General features: G+C 38.9%; 1 protein-coding gene across 1 annotated transcript; it reads left to right on the forward strand.

The window, feature by feature from the left end:
• The first annotated feature begins 1,649 nt into the window (after window positions 1–1,649).
• On the forward strand, window positions 1,650–26,483 carry nudt14 (nudix (nucleoside diphosphate linked moiety X)-type motif 14). The gene is made up of 5 exons (XM_080883633.1): window positions 1,650–1,797; window positions 10,736–10,779; window positions 16,544–16,608; window positions 17,088–17,379; window positions 19,711–26,483. The coding sequence occupies exons 1-5, from the start codon at window positions 1,717–1,719 to the stop codon at window positions 19,958–19,960; spliced, it is 732 nt and encodes a 243-aa protein (XP_080739759.1). The 5' UTR covers window positions 1,650–1,716; the 3' UTR covers window positions 19,961–26,483.

Below are 26,483 nucleotides of genomic sequence, written 5' to 3' on the forward strand. Positions count from 1 at the left end.
CTCATTGGTCACAAAGCAGGAGAGGGGCTGGGAATTATGTTTTCAAACAAAGCGTTAATTCCATTAAAAGTTATAGACTACTTTTGATTCTCACTGTATTACGGGACAAAGTGCGTCCCTTATTAGCTCAATACGGGACGTGTACTTTTGTTTCGAAATACGGGACGATTCCGTATTTTAAGGGACGGTTGGCAACCCTATGTGACCCATGACTGCAGACTGACACACAGCATAACCCTTCTTCTGTTTAATTCTTAGCTTAATCTTTGTAGATATATAGGTACAATCCAAATATTTTTTTCCTGCATACTTTGCCTTTTTTCCCTTTTTTTAGAAAGTCTTTCCCTCGTGAAGACATCTAATAGGCAGGCAAAGGGGAACGAATTAACGGAATGCCAGCTTTATAATAAAGGCAGAGTACCACCATGTCCTGGCTTGCATGGCCGCTCATAGCTGGTAGAAAGCTACAGCTATGGGTCCAATCAGCAGCTGGTTACCCTATTTGAAGCCTGTTAGTACTGATCAGGGTTTTATGACAAGCTCAAACCTGTTCAAGTAAAATTGTAGAAGACTTATAATAACATAGCCTATCTTCATGTCTTATGGGTTTAATTCAAGTGCTCACATTTTACTCACATGTCAAAAGTTGCCAGCAGGTTTATTTACAGCAATAAATTGGTGTCTGTGTTACGATAATAGCACTCGGTCTCTTGTGATCTTTCACAGGATAAAGTAACTTTTATTTGTATGGCCCAATATCACAAGGCACAAGGCCTCAAGAGACTTTACAGAAATCTTTGCAGCATAAAATACCCTCTGTGTTCACAGTCTTGATTTAGATAAGGAAAAATCCCCCAAGTAGCAAAAGAAAGAGAAAGGAAAAAAGTGTGTACAGGTGATGGACAGACATAAACAGTACTGTAATAGTTTGTCTTCCAGACACATATCAGCTACAGCTGCCTGTCTTAGAACATCTGCCAATCAAAGTGGGCTCAAATCCATGACTGAGTAATGAAAAAAGGAAAATTCACCCAGCACAGAGGAAAACTATCCACACAGATCAAAAGGCAGTTAACTTAACGCTGTTAACCTTGGGTTCTGTGCTGAACTGACCCAAGTGGTATTATTAGGTGGGATAAATGAACAGTCAATATAGGGTAGAACCTCATGTGGTTTTGACTGATGCTGTCAGAACAGTCTCTAGGCCTGCGTGAGTGAAGCCTTAGATGGTTTGACTGCTGTAGCTGGCTTTGAAAAGCTGACAACTGCAGGCTGTTGCATTTTCATTGGTTTCAGTCATCAGCCACCACGTTTCCCTTTGCACAAAGTACATTGTCTTGCCATCTAACAGGTATCAGAAGATAGCTACATCCTTTATCCTAGTATTATGGGCAGCACTGGTGAGTGACATAGAATGTATAGTGTGCAATATTGCATTGTCCTTGGCTCTTTAGGTTAATCTAGACTAATCATTTAAAGATAACTGGGGCTAAGATGATGCAACAATAAAACATTGTTCTTTTCTTCTTTATTTCACATATATTTATATTGTTATATAAATTTAACGCCATTCATTTCACTCCCCCCTTTGTTGTTCCCTTACTGCCAAGTCTCATGTCCTTTCCCGGCTTCCGTAGGCATTCCTTCACTGTCAGTTAGTGTGCGGGTGACAGACAACAGCGGTGAGCCTCCAAATCTAAGCTCCAAGTGTAAACTATGGAAGAGATTAACAACATTGAAGTGGTTCCGTGCACAGAGTCTGACTATCTAAAGCCGTTCAGGGTGCACTATAGCCAGGTGAGTTATTATTGAGTAATAACGGCTAGTAGATGCTGTTGGATGATGTAGGCTAACCCAACCCCCCCCCCACCCCCATTCATTTTTTTAGCATAACATGAAGGCTAAGCCGACCTTAAACACAATCACTGACAGCAAAAATTGGCATTACATGCACCACGACGACCTAAAGAGGTCTGTATTTGGTCTGGTTTGAAACGCAGTTACCTCTGTGTTTTACGAGACAGCTAAGCTAACAGGGAGCTATGAGCTACCATGCTAACGGTAGCCTGCTGCTACTGCAGAGGGTTTTTTTCATGGTTTAACAGAGGCACATGCTTTATATTAGAGCGAGGAGATGTAGATGGCTCGAGTTGGTCTTTTTAACGTGAAAAGAGAGGGGTTTTTTTCGCGCTATTTGCACTGTAAAGACAGGCGAGACTTGTTGATCTCAGCTGTCAAAGTGACCCAGTCTGGTGGGTCTAGTAAGGTCGAAGGTTTTGAAAGTTCAGATGTGTAGAGAGCTAAGTTGCCCAGGCTTGTGTTTGAGCGACACTGAGTAGTTTTTCCTTTTCATATCCTTTCGGGATTTAAAGTGTTATGCGTGTGTTTGTGTTTTATTGACCTGCAAAAATGTGCAGATCATGGACAGAACATTGTGCAGAGAAACATGCTCCTACCTCAGATCAGCATCACTCTTTTGCATTAAGTTTCAATTAAGAAAATATAACTATAAGTCTTTTTGTTAGTATCAACGTCATGCTCCTGTCTTAAATATAAACCATAGTAGATGTGCCTTTATATTCAAACGCTTTAGTTTAATAAGGCTTACCCAGTTATTTTGAGTACCTAAATTTGGTTTTTCAGTTATCAAGCAATTTGAGTCAGCATTATTAAGAGATGCAGAGAGGAAAGGTTGAGATTGTTTGGAGGTGTGCAGAGGAGGGATAGTGAGTATATATTGAACAAAGGATGTTGAATATAGAGCTACCAGGTAAGAGGAAAAGAGGAAGACTGTAATCAGTAAGATTGGACTGTTACTGACCATGCCCAATAAGTTTCCTTAGTGAGGATGAATAGAAAATAAGTCAGTATATTTTTTGCTAATGTGATTACTAATTCTGCTTGTAGGTATTTTTACGGACTCTCTTAGTGGCTCATCATCAATTTTAGGTGTGGAAAAAAATAAGCCTACTTAACTTTTTTAGAAGCACTGCAGTTGTTACTTTCACTGCACCTGAACACATGGGAAAAAACAGGAGAAAAAAAGTATTTGCAAAAGGAAAGCTACTCCTCTGAGTTTGATTGTTTTGAGAGATGTAGCGTACACTGATGAAATGAACTGATAAGCTTGTGAACTGGTTTTGATTCCCATCCCCAATAAAATTTGGTTTCTTTGTCAGTGCCATAATGATATTCACTGTTTCTTCCTATCAGTTACAAATTATTCATTCAGTCATTCATTTAGTCACGCTGTGACTCAGATCATAGTGCCACAGTTATCTCACATTTTTCTGAATATGAATGCAATGCAGTTCAGTGAGGTTGAAATAGCGAGTGCTAATCTCCAAGTCACCTAAAAGAGGGGAAAAATGTTTATGCTCATGTTGATGGGATTCATTTTTTCTAACTAGACTTTGTTATTCCTAGTTAGCATTCAGGTGTAAATATGACTTAATCGTTTCAAACACGTCCTTGCTTTTGCAGCGCTTCTTGTGCAGAGTCAATTGTCTTGTAGGTCGATAATATTTATTATCCAAGGACATAGGTGTCTCAGGGGCTTGCGGGTGCAGTTTTAGTCACTATTCATCCATCCATGCCAGCATCTATCTATGATCTATCCACCTTTAGCTTCTTATCCAGGTGGTGGTAAAATAATTTAGGCAGTGCTGATTATCTCTGACCAAAATCTGATATTCATTTTCATCGTTTACCTCACTGCACTGCTTTATATATGCATCTTAAATATGAGAAGGTCTGGGCTTCCGAAAGTGTCCCCGCCAATGAACTTTGATTGACTTTTTTTAGGTTAGCCATTAATAATTTACTATAAAAATTGTCCTCCCACTAAAAGCAAAGTGTGATGACTGTGTCCCGATGGTCTCCTTGCAAAGTGAGAAGTGCTTCCTTACCCAAACACGGGCGGCAGTCCAGGATGAATTTATTTTTAGGTTTCAAAATATTTGTGCAGTTTCTCTGTTGCTGGGCTATGGATATGGTTGTGTAAAACCTGGATAGTGACTGTGGTGCTGAACTCATTCTTAAAACTTAGGAGCTGCTGCGTTACTTACACAGTAGATTATAAGAGCACGTTAATGACATCTGTTTCATGTAATTAGTACATGCCAAAAAAGACTCTTTTGTATATTTTGTTTTGGAAACAAATGAGAAAAAAGGGCTTTTAATTGGTACTTGCAGTGACAAATTGTGGTTTACATGTATGGAAGCTTCTTTTTTGTATTGTTGTTTTCAGTGTAATCCAAAAACTCAAGTACCATGGTACTCTTTTTGGGAGTTTGTCCCATTTGGGGTACACACCTGTGACAGCAGAGGGGGAAGGTTAAGCCTGTCAAGAGGATGGTGGAACGGCTAAAGACAGCAGATGGACAACAAAAGAGATGACGGGTGGACCCTCTGTGTTTCTCTCTCTGTCCTGCCTTCTCTTTCATTCTCATCATTTCTGCCTTGCACGTCAGGAGGGGCTGTTCAGAGACTCCCCACAAAGGCTTTTCAGTCATGCCGAGGGAGCATCTCTCCCACAATCCTTTTATGTTCATCTGTACATCTTCAGCTTTTGCTATTGGCCATTAACAGAAATCTACTCACACTCACAGCAACACACTCCAAAAGTACATAATGTCATGCATAAGAGACTCTCTGCATCATTAGTGTTTATTGGTGCTTTCTCCAAAGCAGGTGATTGTGCTCTGTTGACTCTGGGAAACCCCTCTTATGTTTGTCGCCTCGTGCTGACAGCGAATCACGAGTTGGTGCTTAGAGCGAGATAATTACCTTCTATTTATTCATTATAATGATTTGAATTATTCATCTAGAATTATGTACCTTGTGCGTCTTTCAGCCAGTGAATGAATATGAGATCTTTATGATCTTGAAGCGCACATTTTCTTACGTGAATGGTTATTTATCTGCTCGTGCTTGAATCACAGCAGTTAACTGATTGCCATAGTGATTATCTGCTTATAAATAAGGGCACAGTTCCAGGAGGATATAATTATTAAAATTATTTGTTCACAACACAATAACAACACGGGTTATCACAGTTTAAACAGTCTAGATTTAATGAATAACGGTTCCATCAATTGTAATTATTTCAAAATTTGATTTTACAGGTTTGCCATGAGATAAATGCGTTAAAGTATTTGATTTCTTCGATACTCTACGAAACTTTTCTTTCACTGAAAACACTATGTCCTTAACATAAGCACTATGTTATGTTCATTTAGACTCAATTTAGGCTAATGATGACAGAAGATAGAACGTTGGTGCACTATGGTCAGTTTAGTTGATCCAGAGAGAGCATCTAGTTTTTGTTCCCCTGTGAATAAGTTCCAGAAACTAACTAAAATCCACCAGAGTTGTCAAAAAAAAAAAATACATCAATACTGAAATATTAATCAGTACTAAAAATGTTACTATTGGATACTCAGTTGCAACAGTATTGATACCAACAGTGCTGTCTTGCCTCCTGCAGTTGGCATACAACTTCAAACAGTAGTGCTGGAGACAGATTGGCAGACAACCCTTCCTTCAGTAGCAGCTGAAGTAGTTGACATTCACAACACTTTATAAGGAATTTTGAGAGGTCAGTAAAGCTCCTGTTTCAAGAAGAATGACGTATTGTGCTTGCTTTATGGTACTACTTTTGTGTCCGGTGAGGCTTAGAGTTAGGAACACGGTGGTTGTGACTGCTTTAGCCTCTTGTCTGCTAATTCGTATCACTGACTTGGACTACTCAACCTTGTTCGTGGTGTTTGTACCTTTTGGAACATTTTTAATGGAAGTATCTAAATAAAATAATATGGCTCAGTGTGTGTATGGTACAGACCAGGCAGGAGGTTTGAAGTTCAGTTTGGTGATGGCACTGATGTATACTGGCCTTGATTTGAGGTTTATATACTCTCTGTGGATTTCACTGGAGGACACAGTCAGTTTGTACTTGGAAACTGCGTCCTTGAGAAGAAACTGCACATGCTGGTTTTTCCCCCCCCTGCACGTGTAGATGCTTTTTGTTACTTTTAAAACACGTTGACCGTTGTAATGATAGTCCTGCTGCCTTTGTCGAGACAGCAGGGTCAAACAGAGAGACTATAAATGAAACCAGGAAAAAAACTGGAGCGCGCATGATGAGACTCAAAGGGAGCTATTGTATTTGAGGATGGTAGTTAATTTTTTTTATTCTTGTTGCAGCTGTCTGCTTTATAGTCAGCATAGAAGGTGTGTGTGTGTGTGTGTGTGATGGTTATTAGACTTTAAGCACCTAAAAGATCAAGACCATACATCCCTCCCTACAACAGCCATTCACGTACGAGCCTGTCATTTCGGATGGCCAAAGCCAGAGGGACCACATTAATTTCAAGGTCCTGTGTAGCCTGCTTCTGCTTGCCTTGCTCTCTCTCTTTCTTTCTCTGCCTGTGTCTCTCTCTTTCCCCCCGTGGGCTAATCTCTCTGTCGTAATCTGTGTCGGCCATGATTCTCCATCTCCCCTGGGCCATTCAAGCTGTCCCCGCCTCCCCTCTCTCAGCAAGTGGCCTGAGTAATGAGGGGAACCCCGCCATCTGTGAGTGGTGACAGGAGACTAAAGAGGGAATGTGTGTGCGCTGACACATTCATGCGGTGCAGTTTTACCTTATGTAGTAGGTCACTGCTGGAAGATAAATGTGTTGTATCTACAGTGTTTTTAACAGTAATCATGGCCAATTAATGGTGATGTACTGTAAACAAACCCTATTCGAGGTGTTTGCTAGTCTCTTTGTGGTGCTGTCTGAAATTGCTGACAACATTAAGGTATTTCTTTAATCTTGAAATCCAGATGACTTTTGTTCTTTTTTGCTTTTTTAAATAGAAAGACCTTCTTGGATGTTATTTTTATCCTCACTGTTTCATAACCTTGAGTTTGTGTTGTTACCAGAAATGTCTGTATAGTAGTTGCAGCTTACTCTGAACTGATGGTGCACCTTTCCTGCACATTTCTTCTGCACTGAGCAAATTCAGAAGCCTTTAGATGCATTATTGACCACCTAAGCATTTTTGACTCCTTTTAGCATTTGTTCCAAGAGATCTGAAGGTTTTCTTCTGAAGGTTCAGTCTCTGTCTTAAAATCTTGCTCAGATTCTTCTTGTTTTGTGTTTCTGTACCGGGAGGTTGACCAGGTTGTTCTGGGGGTTCTCGAGATTATTCAGCTGCCTTCACACAGAGGCTCTGGTCCTGTGATAGATCTTGTTTTTGTACTTGGCTGTAGGGCCACTTTAACCATAACCTGCCGTAGCTGGAGGACTGGATTATAAAATGCCATTTTATCTCAAAGTATAGCTCTATTGTATATTTTAATGTGTCTGCTGTACAGCAATGCAATGTATAGCCTCAGTTTGACAAAGGCTCAGTTCTGAACAACATGGATGGGTTTAGGGGCCCTACTGCATGCATTTGTAACCATTTACTTATGCAAATACCCTGCAATTTCCATGTAATACGTTCAGTGATGGCAAAAATACTCCGCCTCAGCAGAGCATTTTCCAGAGCCAAGCATTTTTATAAAGCAACAAGCTACGAGACGTGCATCCCTACCTCAGTCATGACAAAATGATTTATCACACACTCCATCACCATACCAGCTTTGCTTTCATAAGGAGAAGTGAAAGGGCTTGGTTTCATATGATGGCATGTAAAACACATATACCAATTTCTGACATGGAAGGATTTAGTGAGTAATTACACCCGCAGCATGTCTGCAGTGTTTTAATCACATAATATCAGGCCTTTAATAATGGCTGAACATGAGATTATGTATGACTCTCATTGTTCTATCTTTTTTTTCTTTTTTTAGTCACTGCAATTGGAGTAAAAATGTATTTTTATTTACAGCATTTCTGAGTGACTTCATTGCAGTGACTTTTTCACTCTTTCATGATCTTTTGACAGGAATTCCTCTCTTATTTGACACAGAAAATGCCTTCAGTTAATCACTGAGTGTTGCTATCTCAGCTTTAAAATAAAAGTATGCAGTAAAATTGCATATGTAAGTGGGCAGTCTTTTACTTGTGGAGCCAAATAAATGAACATAAATGTTTTATGCTTCCATTTCACACCAAATCAGGACAGTTAATGGTGCATGAACAGAATTATCCTGGCTTGGCTTCATGCTAAGGTCATGTGACTATGACCTCTTACATCATGCGCTGGATGCCGTGTTCTTGCAGTAGCTTGCATTTTGTTGATGTGCATTTTAGTTCCTTTGCTTAGACGCAGATTTACAGAGGGGATAGTAATGTAGTAACACAGCTATTGTACAGCGCAAATTATGATATTCACTTGTCTTCAAAATATTTATCAAGCAAAAGTAATCAACATAAGACAGAACTGTCTCCTAAAATGTGAGTTTTTTTTGGTCTTGTAAATATCATAGTTTTGAGTCGTATTGCTATTTTGTTTGTTTGTTTGTTTGTTTGTTTTTTGGTGAAATCCGTATACCTCTTTATGATTAATTATACCTGGTTAGTTCCAGCAGTCACTTGCCATTTGGTGAAGGAATATACATTTTATCTCAAGGGATTTGTAGTTCCCAGAGAGTCACTGACCAGTTTGTAGGATGGAGAGACTGGGATCTAAGGCATTGTTTTCATTCAGTCATCCATCTTTTTTCTTCCGCTTTATCCCATTTAGGGTCACAAGGAACACCCGGACAGGTCGCCATTTTATCACAGGGCTAACACAGACAGAGAACCACATGTGCTCACATTCATACCTATGGGCAATTTGGAATAACCAGTTAACCTAACCTCACTAACTGCATCTATTTGGAATATGGGAGGAAACCAGAGCACCCACAGAACATGAAAATTCTATACAGAAAGGCCCCAGCCATTTAGTTACTACGCTACAGATGAAACCCTGAATGAATGAATGAACTTTAAAAAAAAAAAGAAATGAGTAACTGATAATATGGGTGCTAAATAAAGCCTCTTCCTTCCTTCCAAGCTTGCCGTTCTCATTTCTTTCTTCTTCTTTTTTTTTGGGCTGATTTTGTTTGTGGAACATGCTTTGAAAGGAAATTAACTTCCACACAATCAAGTAGTTGTGATTAAACTTTTCCCTTTCAGATAGAAATCTTTAAATTCCATATTGCAGCTTTAACCACAAATCATGTTGCTACAACAGCAGTTATGTTGTCTGATTGAATCAGTGAAATTAGCCGTACCACCTCCCTTTTTCTTGGGTGGTACTGAAAACAGCTCACTAACACACCGTGTGTTGTAGCTGGGATAAGCCTGTTCTAGTAAAACTGTCATCCCTGCGTTTGAAAGAGCTCGTAGGTGGAGAGGAGGTGCAGCCTAAATTTGAATCAAGGCCATATTTCTTCAGGCATAGAAAATGTAGGCCAACTTTACCATATTTAAACAGCACTGGATGCAGAGATAGGAATATGCTAGGTTAATGTGGTTATTTCACACAGGGAGAGCTTGTTGATGGTACATGAACCAATTATTTAAATGACAAGTAAGAAGTCAACCTTTGGCAGCAATGATGGCCTCAGGTCTTCTTGGTAATGATCCTATAAGCTTGGCACACCTTTTCTTTGGAAGTTACTCCTGCTTTTTCAGCTGTTTTCGGAAAACAGACGAAAAAAACGCTGTTTTCCATTACTCATGTAATTATAGCTTTGATGAATGTTGTTTTCATCTGCCCGACTTATTCTTCAGTGCCACTGTATTGGCTGAGTAAATGCTGGAAATAGACAAACATTTTGGTATTATTTCACCTTGAGTATTGTAGCATTAGGTCATGCTAGCTTTACACTGGCCTTGCTGTATGTAGAAAGCAGGTTGACCTTGAGCCTTATCCTGACATTTTGACCCATGTAGCTAAATGTAGCTTTAGGAATTCAGTTGATTGAAGCAATGACATGTATTGGCCAATACATGCTAAAAGAAGTGGATATGCCAGTTTTTATATTTTCAAAAAGCAGCAAAGCTTAGAGCATGTAGCTTTCCATTGAACAAATTTGGCTTTATACATTTCGGAACAAACTCCTAAAATCTTTTCCAGCCATTTTTAATGAAAATAATGTAAAAGAAAGGAAACCAAACTTTCAGGATGTTAGCTCATCATTTTACAGATGAGAGTCACATGCCAGACAATGCATGTGTCACAAGCTATAAATTGAAGCCCTGTGATTTCTGAAATATTTTTGTCTGTCTTTTGTGTGGGTAACACACCTCCTTTGCAGCTTGATCATAATTATACAGATGGAAATTTACTGAAAGAGTGAAGCTGCCTGTTATGCCAATGTGCTGATGTGTCCACAGGGCTTTCAAACACAACAACTTCTGTCACTTAAGGGTTTTATTGTTTAGTTATCGGGAATCTCTCTCTGCAATTGTGAGGCAATTGCAAGGCATAAAAAGAAAACACGTTTTTCGTGGTGCTTTTCTTTTGCTTTGCATCTGCAGATGTTTTTATTGGGTGCACTTTTTTCAATAAGACAACATTAATTGTGCAGCAAATATTCTTGTTAACCAAATGAGAGGGGATTTGATATCTTGTCATGCAAGTCATATGAAATAAAACAGGTTATAATACACTGATTGCAAACTGTAGGCACTCTTTATCTTTTTAAACACTTTGATTGATGCAGCTGGAACCCAGCAGTGTTTGAGAATTACTATGAGATCATACTTTTTTTTAATTTATGGTGTTTTATTGTCATCTTATTTCTACGCAGAATGGTACAAAGAAATCGTGGGACTTCATGCGGACCCATGACAGGTAAAAAACACTTTCAATTTACTTTTACTGCTCCTGTCCTTTACTTGCATGTATATTTACTCAATACATCTTATTGGCAAACTAAATGGCTAATAAATAATACCAGACTACACAGAAGAGGTAAGAAAACATTAATGTAGCCTGAAATGAGACCTTGACACACAGCATTGTTATTGTTGAGAAATTGTATAACATACATGTTTATGTCAGGAGAGGTTATTCAATCTCGAGAGCTTGTTTTAAACATAAAGCCGTGCTCAGAAGTTTTCTCATTATTGGCAGTTTTTTTCCATTTGTCGATAATGGCTCTCACTGTGGTTTGCCTGAGTCCCAAAGCCTTAAAAATAGCTTTGTAATCCTTTCCAGACTGATAGATGTCAATGACTTTGGTTCTTACTGGTTCTCAGGTTTCTTTAGATCATGACAAGATTTGTTGCTTTATAAGAATTCATAATTTCACAAGTCGGAGCAATAACATTTTTAACGTCACTGGGATAGACTCAGTTTTGGGATTCCATTTCCGAAGTTTAATGTTAGATTGCTTTATTCATTCCAAAACCTGTTTTGATGTGTGTTTAGCATCATTCCAGTTGTGTGCAAGTTTCAGTTGTCTAACTGTTGAGTAAAGCTTTAAGAATTTGGAGGTAGTTCTCGTTTTTGATTATTACATCCACTTATGCAGTGTATCAGTACTACAGGCAGTAAAACAACCTCAGAGCAAGATGCTACCACCACCATGCTTGGCAGTCGGTCCAGTGTACTTAAGTTTAAAAGCCTTTAGTCTTCCACACATACCTCTTGTCATTCTGGCTATGTAAAACGGCAGTTTCCAGACCATGGTAGGCTTAAGCCTTATTGGTTCCTAGATTGCTCCTGAACATCCAAACCAATTTCCTCTCATCTGACTTCTCTGGTATTTTTACACCACAATGATCTGGTTTCTCTTAAAAATGCATTGTATTTGGAGGATCGTCAACCTTAACACACCTTGTTTTGAAGAAAGCAGTGCCATGCAATTATACAGGGAAAGTGGCAATAAATGTCTGAACTTTAGTGGGGCTCTGTAAGAGAAATATCACACATTTGCGTCAAAGCCGTAATTCCAACTCGCAGTCTGCCATAATGCCCTGAGGTAAGTCTCGGGTTATTTCAGCCCCATTTTGTTCTCCTAATGACCCCAAAGAGAAGTTCTTCTGAAAAATAGTGCCACAGAGGGAAGAAGCAGTAAACCCAAACCTGCATTTCTCTACCCCATGTGGATATTGCGAAACGGGTTATTCCCCGTGGGGCATATATCAAATAGACCCTGGATTGTTTTGCATTTTTGTGCAAGTGTGCATAGCATTTTCTTCTCAGCAGGATGTTGTCTTTCAGAAGAACTAGTCAAAGATTTGAAAGACAGATTTTTTTTTATCAAAGGCAACATTAGACTAGAAGAGACTGTAGTCAGAATGCTATGAGATGCGTTATTGAATACATTTTTTTCAGCTTGTTTCTAAAATTCTTATGAAGATGAGTTTGTGGCGACGTGCACAGTTATTCATCTGCTTCATAAGCATGCACATTTACCAAGATTTGCGGTTATTTGATAAGTGGCCTCCTGGGGAAATTACAGTAGTTAATAGAAATTTCATTTACCAAGATTATTAAAAGGTCTTGACAGTACTGCATAAATAAATACAATTAAACTGTAAGGTTAACTGATAACCTGGGTTTTCATGATATTTCATGATGTTTCAGGGTGTATCTGGTTCACAGTCTTTGCTTTTAGCTTCTTCTGAAGGATCCCAAGGGTTTTCCCTCACTATGTGGATTATCCACCTATTCACATGTATTCCACATGTTATGGATTCATCTTCTTGTTGGACAGGCCTCACCTCTTAAGGCCTGTCAATATTTAAATATTGTGACAGTTGGTTGCTACTGGACATTCCAGGCTCTATTTGCCTTGTTAAGCCTTTAATGCATTTGCCACCCATGTGTTTTTCAATCGACTGCTGCATATCCTTTGCTCTCATTGGTAGTCACTTCGATTGCTCTAAGATGGGAAAAATTTACCTCTGTACCTGTCCATATCGTTTTGCCCGGGGGTTATTTCTCCCGTTGTCACTTGAAATTGCTCAATGTAATTGATATTCTATGGGCTCTGATTGCCACACAACTGCTAATAGCTCCGTGTGTGGATATTGCCTTAGATATAGTACTTAACTCTGCACAAGGGGAACAATTTACTCTCAGTGTAAATACGACAGTTGACTGTAAAATGTTCAGTGGCTTTTGACTTAGAGGTGCAGATCGTCAATGCAGGAGCCAAAGATTCTGGAAGTACATGCTTCATTAGCTGCCACTTATCTAGAGCAAGTGCTTACTTTGTTTGCACAAGCAGGGTTTGACCTGAAAACTACAAAAACACATGAAACTGAATTGCTCTTCCATGGGACACATTCAGACACAACAGCACAAATTACTTTATAGGTGAGTCATGGATGACAACAAACTCTGCAACATTTTTAACAGAATTAGTAATAAAGTATCTGAAGAGTATATAGTTTTACCTCTTTAACTTATTTAAGAAACTGCTATTTCTATAGAGCTTGGAGAGCGTTAAAACTTTACAAAGCTAACTGAAGTTTGCATATTGCCTTCTGAGAAAAGCTACCTGACTGTAAAATCACACTTGACTGCGTGGAAATGGTTTTCCAAACAAGACAAACATAAAAACTACACTCTAAACTATAATTTAGATCATTCATACTTATGGGACATCAGCTTCATGTCCTTCTTTGCCTGTTTTTATATATGTGTATTAAGATGCTTGCTGATAAACCTTTGGAAATAGGAGGTTTCTCATTGCACAGGTGCCATTCTTATTGGTTTGTAGTCCTTATTTATAACAGAAAGCTTCACATAATGAATCTGAGAATAAAAGACGCCCAGAGGCAACAGAAAGGCAAAGATAAAAATAAAATGATTACTGTGTTAAACCCTTGTTTGTTTGTTTGTTCTAATGCATTTTAGCTTGCTGTAAGTTTTATTAGTTCGTAATGTGGCTCTGTTTATATCAATAAAGAATTTGCATCTTATAATTCATTTAAAAAAACATTTAAAAAATGTAATATTACGACACTTGACTCATTTAAACCAAAGCTGGTAAATGAAAGAAGGGATGTGGTTATGTCCTTGGCTCCGATCTGACAGCAGAAGATGGATTGTGTAGCCTTTAACCCATTTTTTTTTTCTAGTGGGACTTGGGCCAAATAATAATATCCTTAAACCATAAGCTTTCTACCAGTAGTCACCTTAGTCCTGCGTCTCATACGTCTGCCTTAACCCAGATTTCCCGCTGTTCAGCCAGATGCCCCAGAGAGAAAGCTTAACCGTGCATGAAAAGTCCTGAGTGTCTGTTTAGCCTGCTTCTTGGTTTAACTGTTAGAGCTCCTTTTTTTCACCAGGAAGCAGTAGAAGAGCAGTAATGGTGTGTAACAGCACTATAAGACCATGACTTGCCACAAGGGACAGCTCCAATGCCTCAGGCCTGTGACCCACTTTTTGTCTACATCCTCCTCACTTGTGTCTTGTGAGGTGATATTGCCCTACAGCGCAGTCTTCTCGTGTATATCTGCAATCAGCTTCAGCAATATCAGTGTGAAAAAGAAGCTCTAGAAAGATGCAAGGGAGGAGGTGAAAATGGCTGTTCTGTGTTCTCAAGGTGAGAGCAAACAATGGAGTATGGCGAAAGGAGCTGAATAGATAAGTCGCAGAGTTTGCTCACTGGATCCAGATATGAATCAAAGGCTTTTTAATCAGTAATAGAAAGATGGTTGACCTTTTTCTGAAGCTGTTTTCAGGGCCATGAGATGGTATATTTTATGCAAATTTATAAGGATTTATAAGTTAACCCCACAGTTAATTCCAGCTTTGATTTTAACTTGTTATTGCTGGAAGTGCAAGTTCAATTCTGCAATTTTGAACACAAAAGTGTTTTGAAAAAGGACCCAACAAAGCAGCAAGCATGTTTGAATTTGTAAAAATGGCAGTTAATGGCTGTCATAGTTTACAGGCCTGCTTGCTGCTACATTTATTACCTGGTGTAGTCTCCTTTACCTTTTTTATTAACTTTAAGTATGCACAGTAGAGGTGTTTTTAATGACTTTTTAATCGGTGTGTGCTATGATCTGTGTTTGTACCAATAAAAGTGAGGTCTGTAGTTACTTTTCCTTTGATTTAATGCACACTGTAGGGACTAGACATTTGTTTTCACTGAAGGTTAAATGAGGTAGTGGATTCAATAAAATAAACTAAAAAGGGAATGATCCCGTTTTTAAGAAGGATTAACCAGTCAGCTGACATTACACATGTTTGAAAAGGCAAAACTGAAAATCTAAAACGCAAACAGACATTAACCAAGTATCAGCCCAGGAGCTGCAGCTAGGTGTTGTACCAGCAAACTCTTGGTTCCTTCTTTCCATGGGAAAGACAGGGCAGGGCTTCCTGCTGCCTCAGACGCATCCGCTTTCCCAACACAAACCCCAGGCCTCAAGTCGCCACAAACAGCAACAGTCAGACTCTCACACACATACACACAAACACACTCGAGCGGTGACCCACCTGTGCCTATAGAGCTCTTTGGGTGCCAGTGGCGAAGCATATCATGCTGACCTTCCTTCTATTTTATCTCCATATCCTGCTTGTTAAGAGTCATTGTGAATATCAGCAGTGAAGCAAGACTCTTATTTTAGAAAACTGTTCATTTTGGCAGACCATTTTATTTTTAGTGGCATGTTATTTTTAGGTCTTTGTAACAGGAAATGTCTAATACAAAGGTTAAGTCAGGGGTATGATCGTTCCGTTTGTTTGTAGGTTATGATTTTTGTTAAACACTGAGATGTGTGTCTCCCTGAATGACACAGAACTACATAACATTTTGTATATTTCAGTTTCTTTTCCCCAACTTTCTTTTTAATGTTAGTAAGGGTGGATTTTCTTAACATGGGCGTCTCAGGCAGATGGCTTTTTTTTTTTTTGCACAGAAGCCCCACACACCTGCTTTTCACATCTTCCATTTGTGAAGGGTAACCAATTGGACGAAGGTTTATTTAAATGGAGAGTCTCTGAAACAACTCGTTTCAGACAGAGGATAAACTGAAGGACTAAGACCCAGTAGACGATTAACCAGGATTAATTATAAACTGCAGAATCAAGTAAAACTACTTTCAAGTGGATGAACATTGTAACGGAAACCAGACACAATGAAACACAGGTATGATTGTTTAGCCTCAGTCACACAGACATAGCGACGAGAAGCCCCCCCCCCCCCCCCCCTCACCAAGTAGCATCTTGCATTAAGTTTAAAGTCATGACATTGCTTGTGTCGTGCAACAGCTGTGATGTCACTATTTATGGTAGCTTTATACTGGTTTTTGAGAATGTGCCAGGTAAAGAAATTTGGTAGAGTAGTAGTTTTTACCAGGCGGTCTTTTGTTTTCAGGAAGTCTAAGTATTGGTTGTCAACTGGCAAAAACCAGCGTTTGGACCCGACGCTTGACCACCTTTATACATGAATCCAGGGTTCTTTGACTTGTGCATGTTTTAGACTGGTGATTCCATCACAAGGGATTTAAAAAATGGTTCACCACTGACTTATTGCTCTCTTGAACTTGACGTCACTGCACCAGTGATGTGTCATTTTGGCAGGTAGAAAACATGTCCTTTGAGAATAACATTTGTTTAACTCTGCCTTTCTCCCACACCCCAATGTCTGCAGTGTATCTGTGCTGATCTTCAACACCACATCACACTGTTTTGTCCTCGTCAAACAGTTCCGTCCAGGTAAGTTTTCTTTTTCTGTGTTCACAAAGTGGCACACCAAAAACACTGCAGTACAGTTTATTCAATTTCATTATGTTCACCAATCTAGATTAAGTTTGGTATACATCCTATGGACATCCTGTGCATACTTTTTATTCAAATGAATGGAAGTAACAATACAGACTCATAAATAGACTGCAGGAGGTCCCATTACGATGCAACCTAGCCTCCTTTGTTAGTAGTCACCAGACTTTTCCACATTGGCGTTTATTAAATTCAAGGACACCTGGGCACTGATTTATTTGTTTTGTCCGTTTGTTTTGCCATTTTTTTTAAGTATTTATCTGCAGTGCAAAATGGGACTTTATTTTAAACCTTGAGCTCACGATAGAATTTATCAGACAATAAATGTTTAAAGATTGAAAAGTAGCCATTGCAGTTAAAATGAGCTTTTTTTACCCGAGTGTATTGGCATTTTCTTCCATTTCTCCCACCATCAGCTGTATACATGTGTGAATGGGAAAAAGCCAAGACGCAGCCACCAAAGTCTGCTGAAAAAACCGAGGAGGGTGCTGCAGAAGCCGCGACGGAGTCTCAGGAGGGCCAGTCAGCCTCAGAAGGGGAGAGCTCTTCTCAGTGGCTGCCTGCCTCTGCGGGGGTCACCTATGAGCTCTGCGCTGGCCTGGTGGACAAACCTAACCTCTCTCTGGAGGAGATCGCCCGCCAGGAGGTGCTGGAAGAATGTGGCTACGATGTGCCAGCTTCCAAGCTGAAGAAGATTACTTCTTACAGGTTAGTTTTTTGGGTTTATTGCGCATAATTCAAAAATAATTTACAGCTGATGGTTTGTGTTAGGAGCACTCGGTCAAGGTCAAGGTCTTTTGTCAAGTATCAACTCAAATCACAGGAAAGTCTCAGTGCAATGTTTTTCATTATCTTGTGTATCTTATCTACTTTAGTCACTCCCACTGGATTTCTTGTCCCTTAACAATTAATTTCCTATTGTCCTATTTTGTTATAATTTCCTTTAATTATACATTCTGAACTTCCTTGTGCAGCATTTACTAGGAAATAACCTACATTTGCAGTGTTTCAAACTTTTAAATGATATATACTGTAGATTATTGGAGCACACACACAAAAACTCCTGTCTGTTGGAAAGGCTTGGGAAAGCTTTATGGATGGATTTTAAAAGGTGCCAGACTGAAAGTGTTAGTCAAATCATGTGTGCAATTTTCCTGTGTGATGATCTGCCAGTGAATAGCAAAACCAGTGCTCCCCTTATCCTGAGCACTGGGAGTAAAGTGAGTTCTCAAAATTCACTTGGAAAATAAAGTAAGAAGACTTTTTTTTAAAGACTTAAATAACCAGGCAAATATTATAACTGTTTGCCATTTTACTCTTTCAGCTAATAGGTACAGCCATTGAAAATGAGCTTAGTCTATAAAAGCTGTCACTGTTGGATTGGTATATGATTGTTTATTAACCTCATCTAAATGAACATTTTTCCACTTATTTTTTCACTAGCTGCGTGAACATGATAGGTTAGATTATATCCCAGCTGATATGTAGACAGGGCTAATATATCAGCCAATATTAGCTGACATATCTGTATCTGCTTTAACGGACAATAAATAAAAATGTAAAAACATAAAGACGAGAAAGGAGGAACACCCTTCACAGCCATGCTAGTGGTGTTGATGTTACATAGATTATCCACCAGAGGGCACTCTACAACATTCCTGTTGGCAATACTTGTTTGGAAACGCAACAACTCTCTCATCCGAGAGTTGGGCAGAGCGTAAACGATTAGTCCATCACTAGTTATGACACTAAAACAAGATTATTTTTAAACTGCATTATCATAATATTTTAGACTCATAAATACACATAACCAATCCATTTATGCTTCATGTGTTAAGGCTATATCGTATTTTTTTTTTTTCAAATCACTAAATATCGGTATCGATATGGGTCTTAAAATCATATATCAGTCTGGCTTTAGGTCGGATCATTCTTTGCTCTATATATGAATGTTTCTTGCTGTGATTTGGTGCTCTTTCACTAGTTTAGTCTGTAAAAATGAAAAAAGTGCCTGACAATTACCCTTACAGTGGTTTAATAGTGCATTAACACTGTTTGGCAGTAGCTCAGAAGAGCACCTACTGATCAGAAGGTTGGTGGTTTGATCCCTGATTGCTCCAGTCTGCATGCCCAAATATCTTTGGGCAGGATACCAACCCCAAGTTGCTCTCCAATTGATTCACAATCCAGTGGATGCACAATCTGATGCTTCCATTGGATTGTGAATGTTAGAAAGGCATAGAAAAATTGCTCTTATGAATGGGTGAATGATGCATGTTGAATAAAGCGCTTTGAGTGGTCAAGTAGAGAGATTTATAAGAACATTATTTAACAGTCTTTGTGACAGTGCAGGGTTTTTTGTATGGTTTGTTTTTTTTGGGGGGGCGCGGGGGTTGGAGGAAGTTCTGAAATTATAAACTAAAAGTGCACAATTTATATAAGTGACCTGGAAATAAGCATTAGGCAAGTCATCCATCTTTGTCCATGTATTATTAGCTGAGTAGAGCTTGAAGCGGCAGTGAAAAGACCCAGGAGACGAACAGTCCCACATTAGACAGCAGCAGCTGGACAGCTTTGAGTGATGACTCTCATAAGGACGCTTTTGATATAGCTTACACACCACCTCCAGCTCTGTTGGTGTTGTCTACGACCATTGTTGTGTGTAGGCTGCTTCCATTATACAGACGGGGATCACCTTAACCCTCATAACACCTATGAGGGTGTTTCTGACAGAAGTACTCAGTATACTGAAGCGCTCTGCTAATAGCAGGCAACCTGAGGGCACTGTCGCCTGCGGCAGAGATTTAATATTTTATTGAAATGCTAAAGAATTTATTGTTTTTACACCATATGGGGTTTTTTTTATTATAAAGAGTGAAAGACAGATTTACAGAATTCATATGTGACTTTGTTGAGTTCTTTGTTTTGGTCTCTAAGAGTGTTGTGTTGATACTGAAGCACCAGCACAAGACACTCAGCCCTGTTTAAAAATGAAAGAAGATGTCCTTTTAGATTTTTTATTTTTTGTCTCTCCTCCAGGTCGGGTGTCGGTGTAACCGGTGCCAAGCAGACCATGTTTTACGCTGAGGTGTCCGATGACAACTGCGTCAGCCCAGGTGGAGGTGAGCCAAAGGAGGGAGAGCTTATCGAGGTGGTCAAAGTCCCGCTGCACGAGGCCATGACGTTTGCCTACGACGAGCGTATACCCAAAACCATGGGCGTCATTTTTAGTTTCATCTGGTTCCATAATAACATGTCTCCTAAGTACAAGATCTCCACCAATGTGTAACTAGTATTAAAATAAGCCCTCTTTCTACAATTTATTCCAGATTAAATCAAACACTGGCCCCAGCACACTCACTCCTCCCCTTAAGGCTCTTCATCCTGTATTGCCTTTTTGCTTATTGGTACATGATGAAGGGTGGGCCCCTTGTCTTGTTGCCAGCTGGTATCTTTAAGGTTTGTCCTATTAGCTTTTTTAAAAAGACAATTGTTTTATGTGGTCCTAGTGTTTTTCCTAAATACAAATATGCCATAGCTGGTTGTCACTGGCACTTTTTCTCTTCTTTTTATACGTAAATCATTCATTTACTGTGCCATTTGTTATCAGTGGCTGCATATCACAGATTTCATTTGCCTGCCCTTAATTAAAGGAATGCTCCACTGTTTTTTTTTATTTTATTTTAATGTAGATATTAAATATTATCTACATGTTAGTGTTTTTAAAATCAAAATTTGGTTGAGAAAAAGGCCTTTAAAGTTCTTTAAACTTTTTCTCCTTTGCTAGTTGCTTTAGTAAAGAGAATTTAAAGCTCCAGTATATATGATTTTATAATACTGTAACAATATTGTATTTTCTATTATTATGTGGAAATGCCTCAAAACCAGATTGGAGGCCACTGAAAACCACTGTTCGACTAAATTAAACCCAGTTTCAAAATTATTTGTGGTCAATGCACTGTATTTCCGTTTTCACACATTTTCGCACATGATGAGAAGGCTTGCAAGTGAAAATATTCCTCTTTCTCACCTCTGCTACATTAAACACGGCTGTCAGTATTCATGATTAACCTCTAATGTGCCGCTGGTTACCTTCAGTTTGCCAGCATTTCCACTGAAATCTTGAAAGCATTTTTGCTTTCCTGAAAAAGTCTGACTGTGACAATGCAAAGCACATATACAGTAGCTACTTTTTGCACTGTTTATAATGTAAAGATAGATAGATGAGGTTACAAAAAAACAGTGGAGTATTCCTTTAATCCATGATCCAGTAATGCAAAAACTATACTAGTCAATCATGGGGCCTTGTAATGATTGGGGTATTCAGGGATGCCCCATTTAAGTTCTGAATCATAGCCTTCAAGCAATACTTACCTAAGTACTCCAGGCTGAACAATCGTAGTATCATTGAAATCAGCCCTTATCCTTTTCATCAAATTCTTCGTGAAGTCAAACCAGTTAACATTAGCAAACACTTACCTCTGCGCAGAGGGCCTCAGTTTAATTAACTCAATTGCGCTGAAGCACGATCGTGATTAAAAGCAGCCTATTTGTAGTTGGAGACACTTAAATCCACTTCTGGTGACATCTTCACACTGCCGTGTTACAGGCGTTTTCAAGCCTGTAGCACATCAGTGGAGTCTCAGACAAACAACAGTTTGTTTCGTTTTTTATTTTGTATGTTTGTTTTTTAGAGTTTTGGAGGAACTCAAATGTATACTGTTGCGGACATGATGTCTTAAGGCAGTAGCCTCTATTTTTCTGATTTTTAGATTGTTTATTTTTTGCACACAACATCAAAGTTACATTATGAACCCATAAATCACATCAATATTAATTAGAAAAATGTTCAGAAAATGTAACCCATGTGAAAGTCTGATTTTTATAATAATTCATTTGCAAAACTCACATGCTGAAAACCATTAATGCACAAACCTGCTCTGTCTCTTATTGTATGCTTCTGTACACTACATGCAATTCACACTAAGTACCTGCTGTAAACATAACATTTATTAAAAGTTGATTGGAGAATGCTTTTCAGTTGTCACTTATAGGCCTAGAGACTAGTCACCGAACTGTGTATTCCCTGACCAGTTGGTGAGTGATTCCTCGATGTTGTTGCCTTTTTTGTGATTGCTTTCATCGCTAGCAAATTGTTGCAGTCGCCCTTAGTTTTCATGGAAGACACGGAGATGAAAACACTAATTGACCACCAAGAATCTGAGAAAGAAAAAGTGGACTACATCCTGGACACTGGGAGTGGTCCCCTTCAAAGTAAAAGTTGTGCCTTACCGTTTACACCAACATCTTCCAAAAACCACAACTTTTACTCTGAAGACCAAGACTATCCATTTGTGTTTACATTGGACTCTTCACAGTTTCAGTACCACTTTTCGAACAGTTTTCAGGTGTTGGCAATATGTTACACACTGTATACCTCTCTGTAGCCGATTTCACCTCACAACTAGCAACAGCCTCTAGCAACCACTCGCCTACTGATTAAGAAATACCCATTTTTCCCTAGTGACCAATTATTACCAACAAGCCACTGACTGGTCTCTTGTCAGCAGCCTATAGAAACCTTAACAATCAATGGTTGCTGGAGTGACCAGTGGTTGCCAGGCTCCTGCCAACCAGTCTCTTGACTTGTATGACTGGACCCTTAATGGTTGAAGTGGAAAGGGAGGAGCCGGTGAACAATTTTCCACCAGTAGGAGCAGGCTAAATAGTCGCTGCGCACTATTTAGCAAAAAGCAACCTGTTTTTTTTAGGCAGTGGATCTGCATTCGTAGCTTGGGTTGTTTTAGTGTAGGCAAAACTAGTTTTAGGTCAGTGATTTGTAACTTGTAATGCTGCAAGTATTGCGACAGTTCGAGCTACCTGCTACTATAGTAGTTCTCTGAGTGAACAGCTTGCCATGTTCAAGTTGAAATGACAGTACCCTGTCAAATGTCACACCCTACACAAGTAGGTACTTGGTTTACTACATCAAAATTAATATTCATAAGTATCAGAAAATGAGACGCACCTCTGAACTCACAAAGTGATTCTCAACAGCAGCTTCTTAAAATCTCAGGTCCAAATAGTCCAATCTTTGATTATATTCAGAGTGGATCTCTGAATGTGATGATGACCAGCATGTCTGTTACTATATTTTCACATTTCAAAATCACTTGCAGCTTCACTAACTAGGCAAGAAAGTTATCACTAATACTATAAAATGTTAGTGTTTTTCTTCACTCAAAAAGGGCTGGTACATCATTCATTATTTAATATGTGAGGAAGAGAACCACCCACCTTGTAGTTTTGTTAACAAAAAGTACATATATAGATGTACAAAAACCGAATCAAAGCCAATACTGTCTTAAAAAATTCACCTTCAAAGACACATTTCATTATATTAACATTAGTACAGTAATAATAATAAGAGAACTACATTTGAAACAACCATTAATAGAGCTGAAATCCTTATGGTGCACCTGCAGAAATGTTTTTTTTAACTTCAGAAATGCAATGACTGAGTACAGATAGTGACAACAAGCTTAAAGTAATGCAGTGTAATATAACAGTAAATCCTATATTATATACAGCCACATTTCTGTACTTATCTCTGTAGTTTGGGGGGAGAAAATAATATTACTACTAGCATTACAGACAACATTGTCCAAAATCAGCACCTCTCTGAAAGAAGAGCACTTTCAGCTTTAGCAGCCAGGTGCGCATATGAATAAATACTCTAGGTTAATATGAACAATCAGTCTAGCATTTTTTTAAATGCTTTTCAAGCACCAAGAACAGCTGACAATCAAAAGTTCAACATTAATTTTTCTTTAAACCTTATGCTTCTTATTCACTTGGTTTATGTCTATGTTTGTGAGGCTCTTCTCCTCTACATACTAAGAAATCAAGCAGAGAGAAGAGCATAACTTTTGGGCATATCCCTATAAGTGTGTCATGGAGCCACCTGAAATTCCGTCACCCGTGCAGATTAAAAAAATCAAAGGTTGTATTTTATTCCACACACTGACGCAAACATTTGGGGAGTAACTTCCACCCAAATAGCTTAGAAAAATATGCATAATCCTAAAGCCATAAATATAATTTGTTGAGCTTCTTTGTCCTTCGTCGACCATGGATCGTTCCTCGATGTGCGATTGTAGAGTTTGCTCAGACTGCTTGAAACATTTGCTCAATAGGTTCATATTTTCTCTCTCAAATGCATTTACTTTTGTGAGCGTGATATCGGGACACTTTGGAAAAATGTGGAAAGCACCTTTGGAAAACCATGAGATTACTTATTAGTGTTACACATTGTACCCCTAACAAGACTGCTGTATGCTGCCTGACCAAGACAAATTTCAGTATTTTGCATTGATGACAACGTGCACTTGCCGTGGGCTTGTTTCTGTAAGGTTAGGGAATACCCCAGCATTTATTTCCATCCAGAGTTCTATTAGGATTTTCCAAAGGTTTCATCATTGATGATGGGAGAGTCAGACTGCTGTATAAAACCTTCTTCAGCAAAGATTCTCAGTGTGGATAAAGCGCTCTCCAGTCTGCCGTACCCCTCGAACTTCCCATTCCCATTATTGGGAAAAACCTAGTAATTCAGCGCCTCACCCATGCTCGAGGTTTCTTCCTGTTAAATAAAATGAGTTTTTCCTTCCAAGTGGCCAAGTGCTTGCCCTCTGTATTATTTTAGGCTCTTTACCTTACCTTACCTCAAGCAACTCGAGGCCACCAATGTTGTGATTTCGCAATATATAAATAAAATGGAAGTTAATTGACTTCAGTAGCTTCAGGTTGTCAGCTGACCTTTTTCTTGGGGCACGTAATGTTCTCGAACCTAAACCTGACCAACTGAAGCAACTTCAGGTCATAACGCTGATCCCACAGGATGTTGTGTGGTAGGCATTTCACCTGCCTGTTCTTCCCCAAATATTCCCATCAATCTGATGACCTTTTTCCATTGCTCCAGAGTCTGATCTTCATGCTCCCTAGCAAATATAAACCTCATTTAAGCCACGTTTTCTTAAAGCAACGTAGCTTCCATTGAGCTCTCAGTGTGCACTTAGAAATATTTACCTTCACTGTTAAACATATCCTTGATTTCTGCTGTTGATCTGTTTTAGTAGTTTCACCATGTAGGCCAATAATTTGACCGTTCTGAAATGGACTAATGGCTTTTCCACAACCGCAGAATATCTTCAAACATGGTTGCTTGAGAACTGCATTGGTTAGTGTTGGATAATCTGTTAGCAAAAACATATTCATTACTGCAGTAATAGGCTTTTATGTGTTTCCTTAGTTACATTCAGATGTGACTTGTTTTGGCCAGACAGTGTATTATATGTTGTAACATCATAAATTGCTGTTAGCTTTCAGAAGTTACTCAACACTTCTGCAGTCCCATTTCTCTCATATGACAATCGTACAGCCCTTTGTTTTTTTTTTTTTTAAGGTCAAAGTGGATCTCAGCACTTGTTGTTTGGTTTACTGGAGAACCTCAGTGAAGGATTTCCAATGGTGCTCACAGTTTTCCATTGTCTTGTTCTCATCTAGTATGGTGGAGTATAATAGAAGTATCACACTTGTGTCTAGAAATAACTCATGAAATGTGTTAGCCATGAGGATTCAAGGCTGGAAGAAAAAAATATTTTTAGAAATGTGTTTTACCAGTGTTTGCTTCTGATTTGGCTCAACGCAAAAGCCATTTTAACTTTAAGGCCAGTCTGTAACTTTTAACGTGCCTGTCAAAAGTGAAGAGCTGCACAGTGACTTCTCTTTAGGCTGAAATAGATTTGTTTGTTTGTTTGTTTGTTTCAGGCAAGTATTATCAGGTGATTATTTCCTAACACTTTCCCTTCTAGTTGTTAAGAGTATTTGGTGAACATTGCTGAGGATTTGCAGCAGCATTATGACTCACTGACTGAAAATAAAAGTACCGTCCATGCGGGTGAATAGCAGCTGCAAAGTGGGAAGGATCGTGTCAGATGTCTGCTAATGTGATTGATTGGTGCAGAGAATTCGGTTGCCAAAAGAAGCACAAACAGAGTGGTAGCACTTCAGGTTCAGCTGGTTCGGCCAGCTTCAGCCTGTATTTGAGTTATTTTAGTTTTGTTTAGCCTGTGGAGTCAAAACGTATTACGTATTCTGTGTTATCAGGCCTGCTGTTAATTTTGTACTTAGGATTTTTTTTCCCCATTGATTTTTTTTTTTTAATCAGCTTTTGTGTAATCTTATTTAGTTAGAAACAGCTGTGTGTTTCTGTGTTAAACACACATCTTTTGAGTGTAAAGGCAATCTCTGAGGTCTTTTTTTACTAATTCAACACTGGTGACTAACATTATTCTTGGAGACTTATAGGAAAAGTTTCACAGTTTTGGAGGAATGTGGTTATTAGCCCTTTTTTTGGCGGAAATTAATTGCAGACTGATGACCTGTCTGGGCAGTTACAGGGATAAGGACTAGAAACAGAGGAAAACCCTGACACAATGCTCCCAATAGTCCAGGCCTGGGACCACCACACACACACACACAGATCTTTTTTTGCATTTAATGCAAAATATAGTAATCACTATACTACGGAGCAGCGAACACGAGACGTCAGAATATGAGAACAGATTCTCTTCTAAACTGTGAAATGTTTTCTTCACACTTCTGTGTAACGAACAGGATATCGTGTCCAGACTTGAGTTGAGTTTTGCTGTTTTCACAAAAAAACATTTCAGCCATCTTTTTTTTTTTACTTGTCACATCTGAGAGAACATTATGCATTTACGTTATTCAAGTCGTTTTTGCTCAGTTTTTAA

The sequence above is a fragment of the Rhamphochromis sp. 'chilingali' genome (assembly GCF_963969265.1).
Source record: "Rhamphochromis sp. 'chilingali' genome assembly, chromosome: 5".
In the NCBI taxonomy this organism is placed as follows: Eukaryota; Metazoa; Chordata; class Actinopteri; order Cichliformes; family Cichlidae; genus Rhamphochromis; species Rhamphochromis sp. 'chilingali'.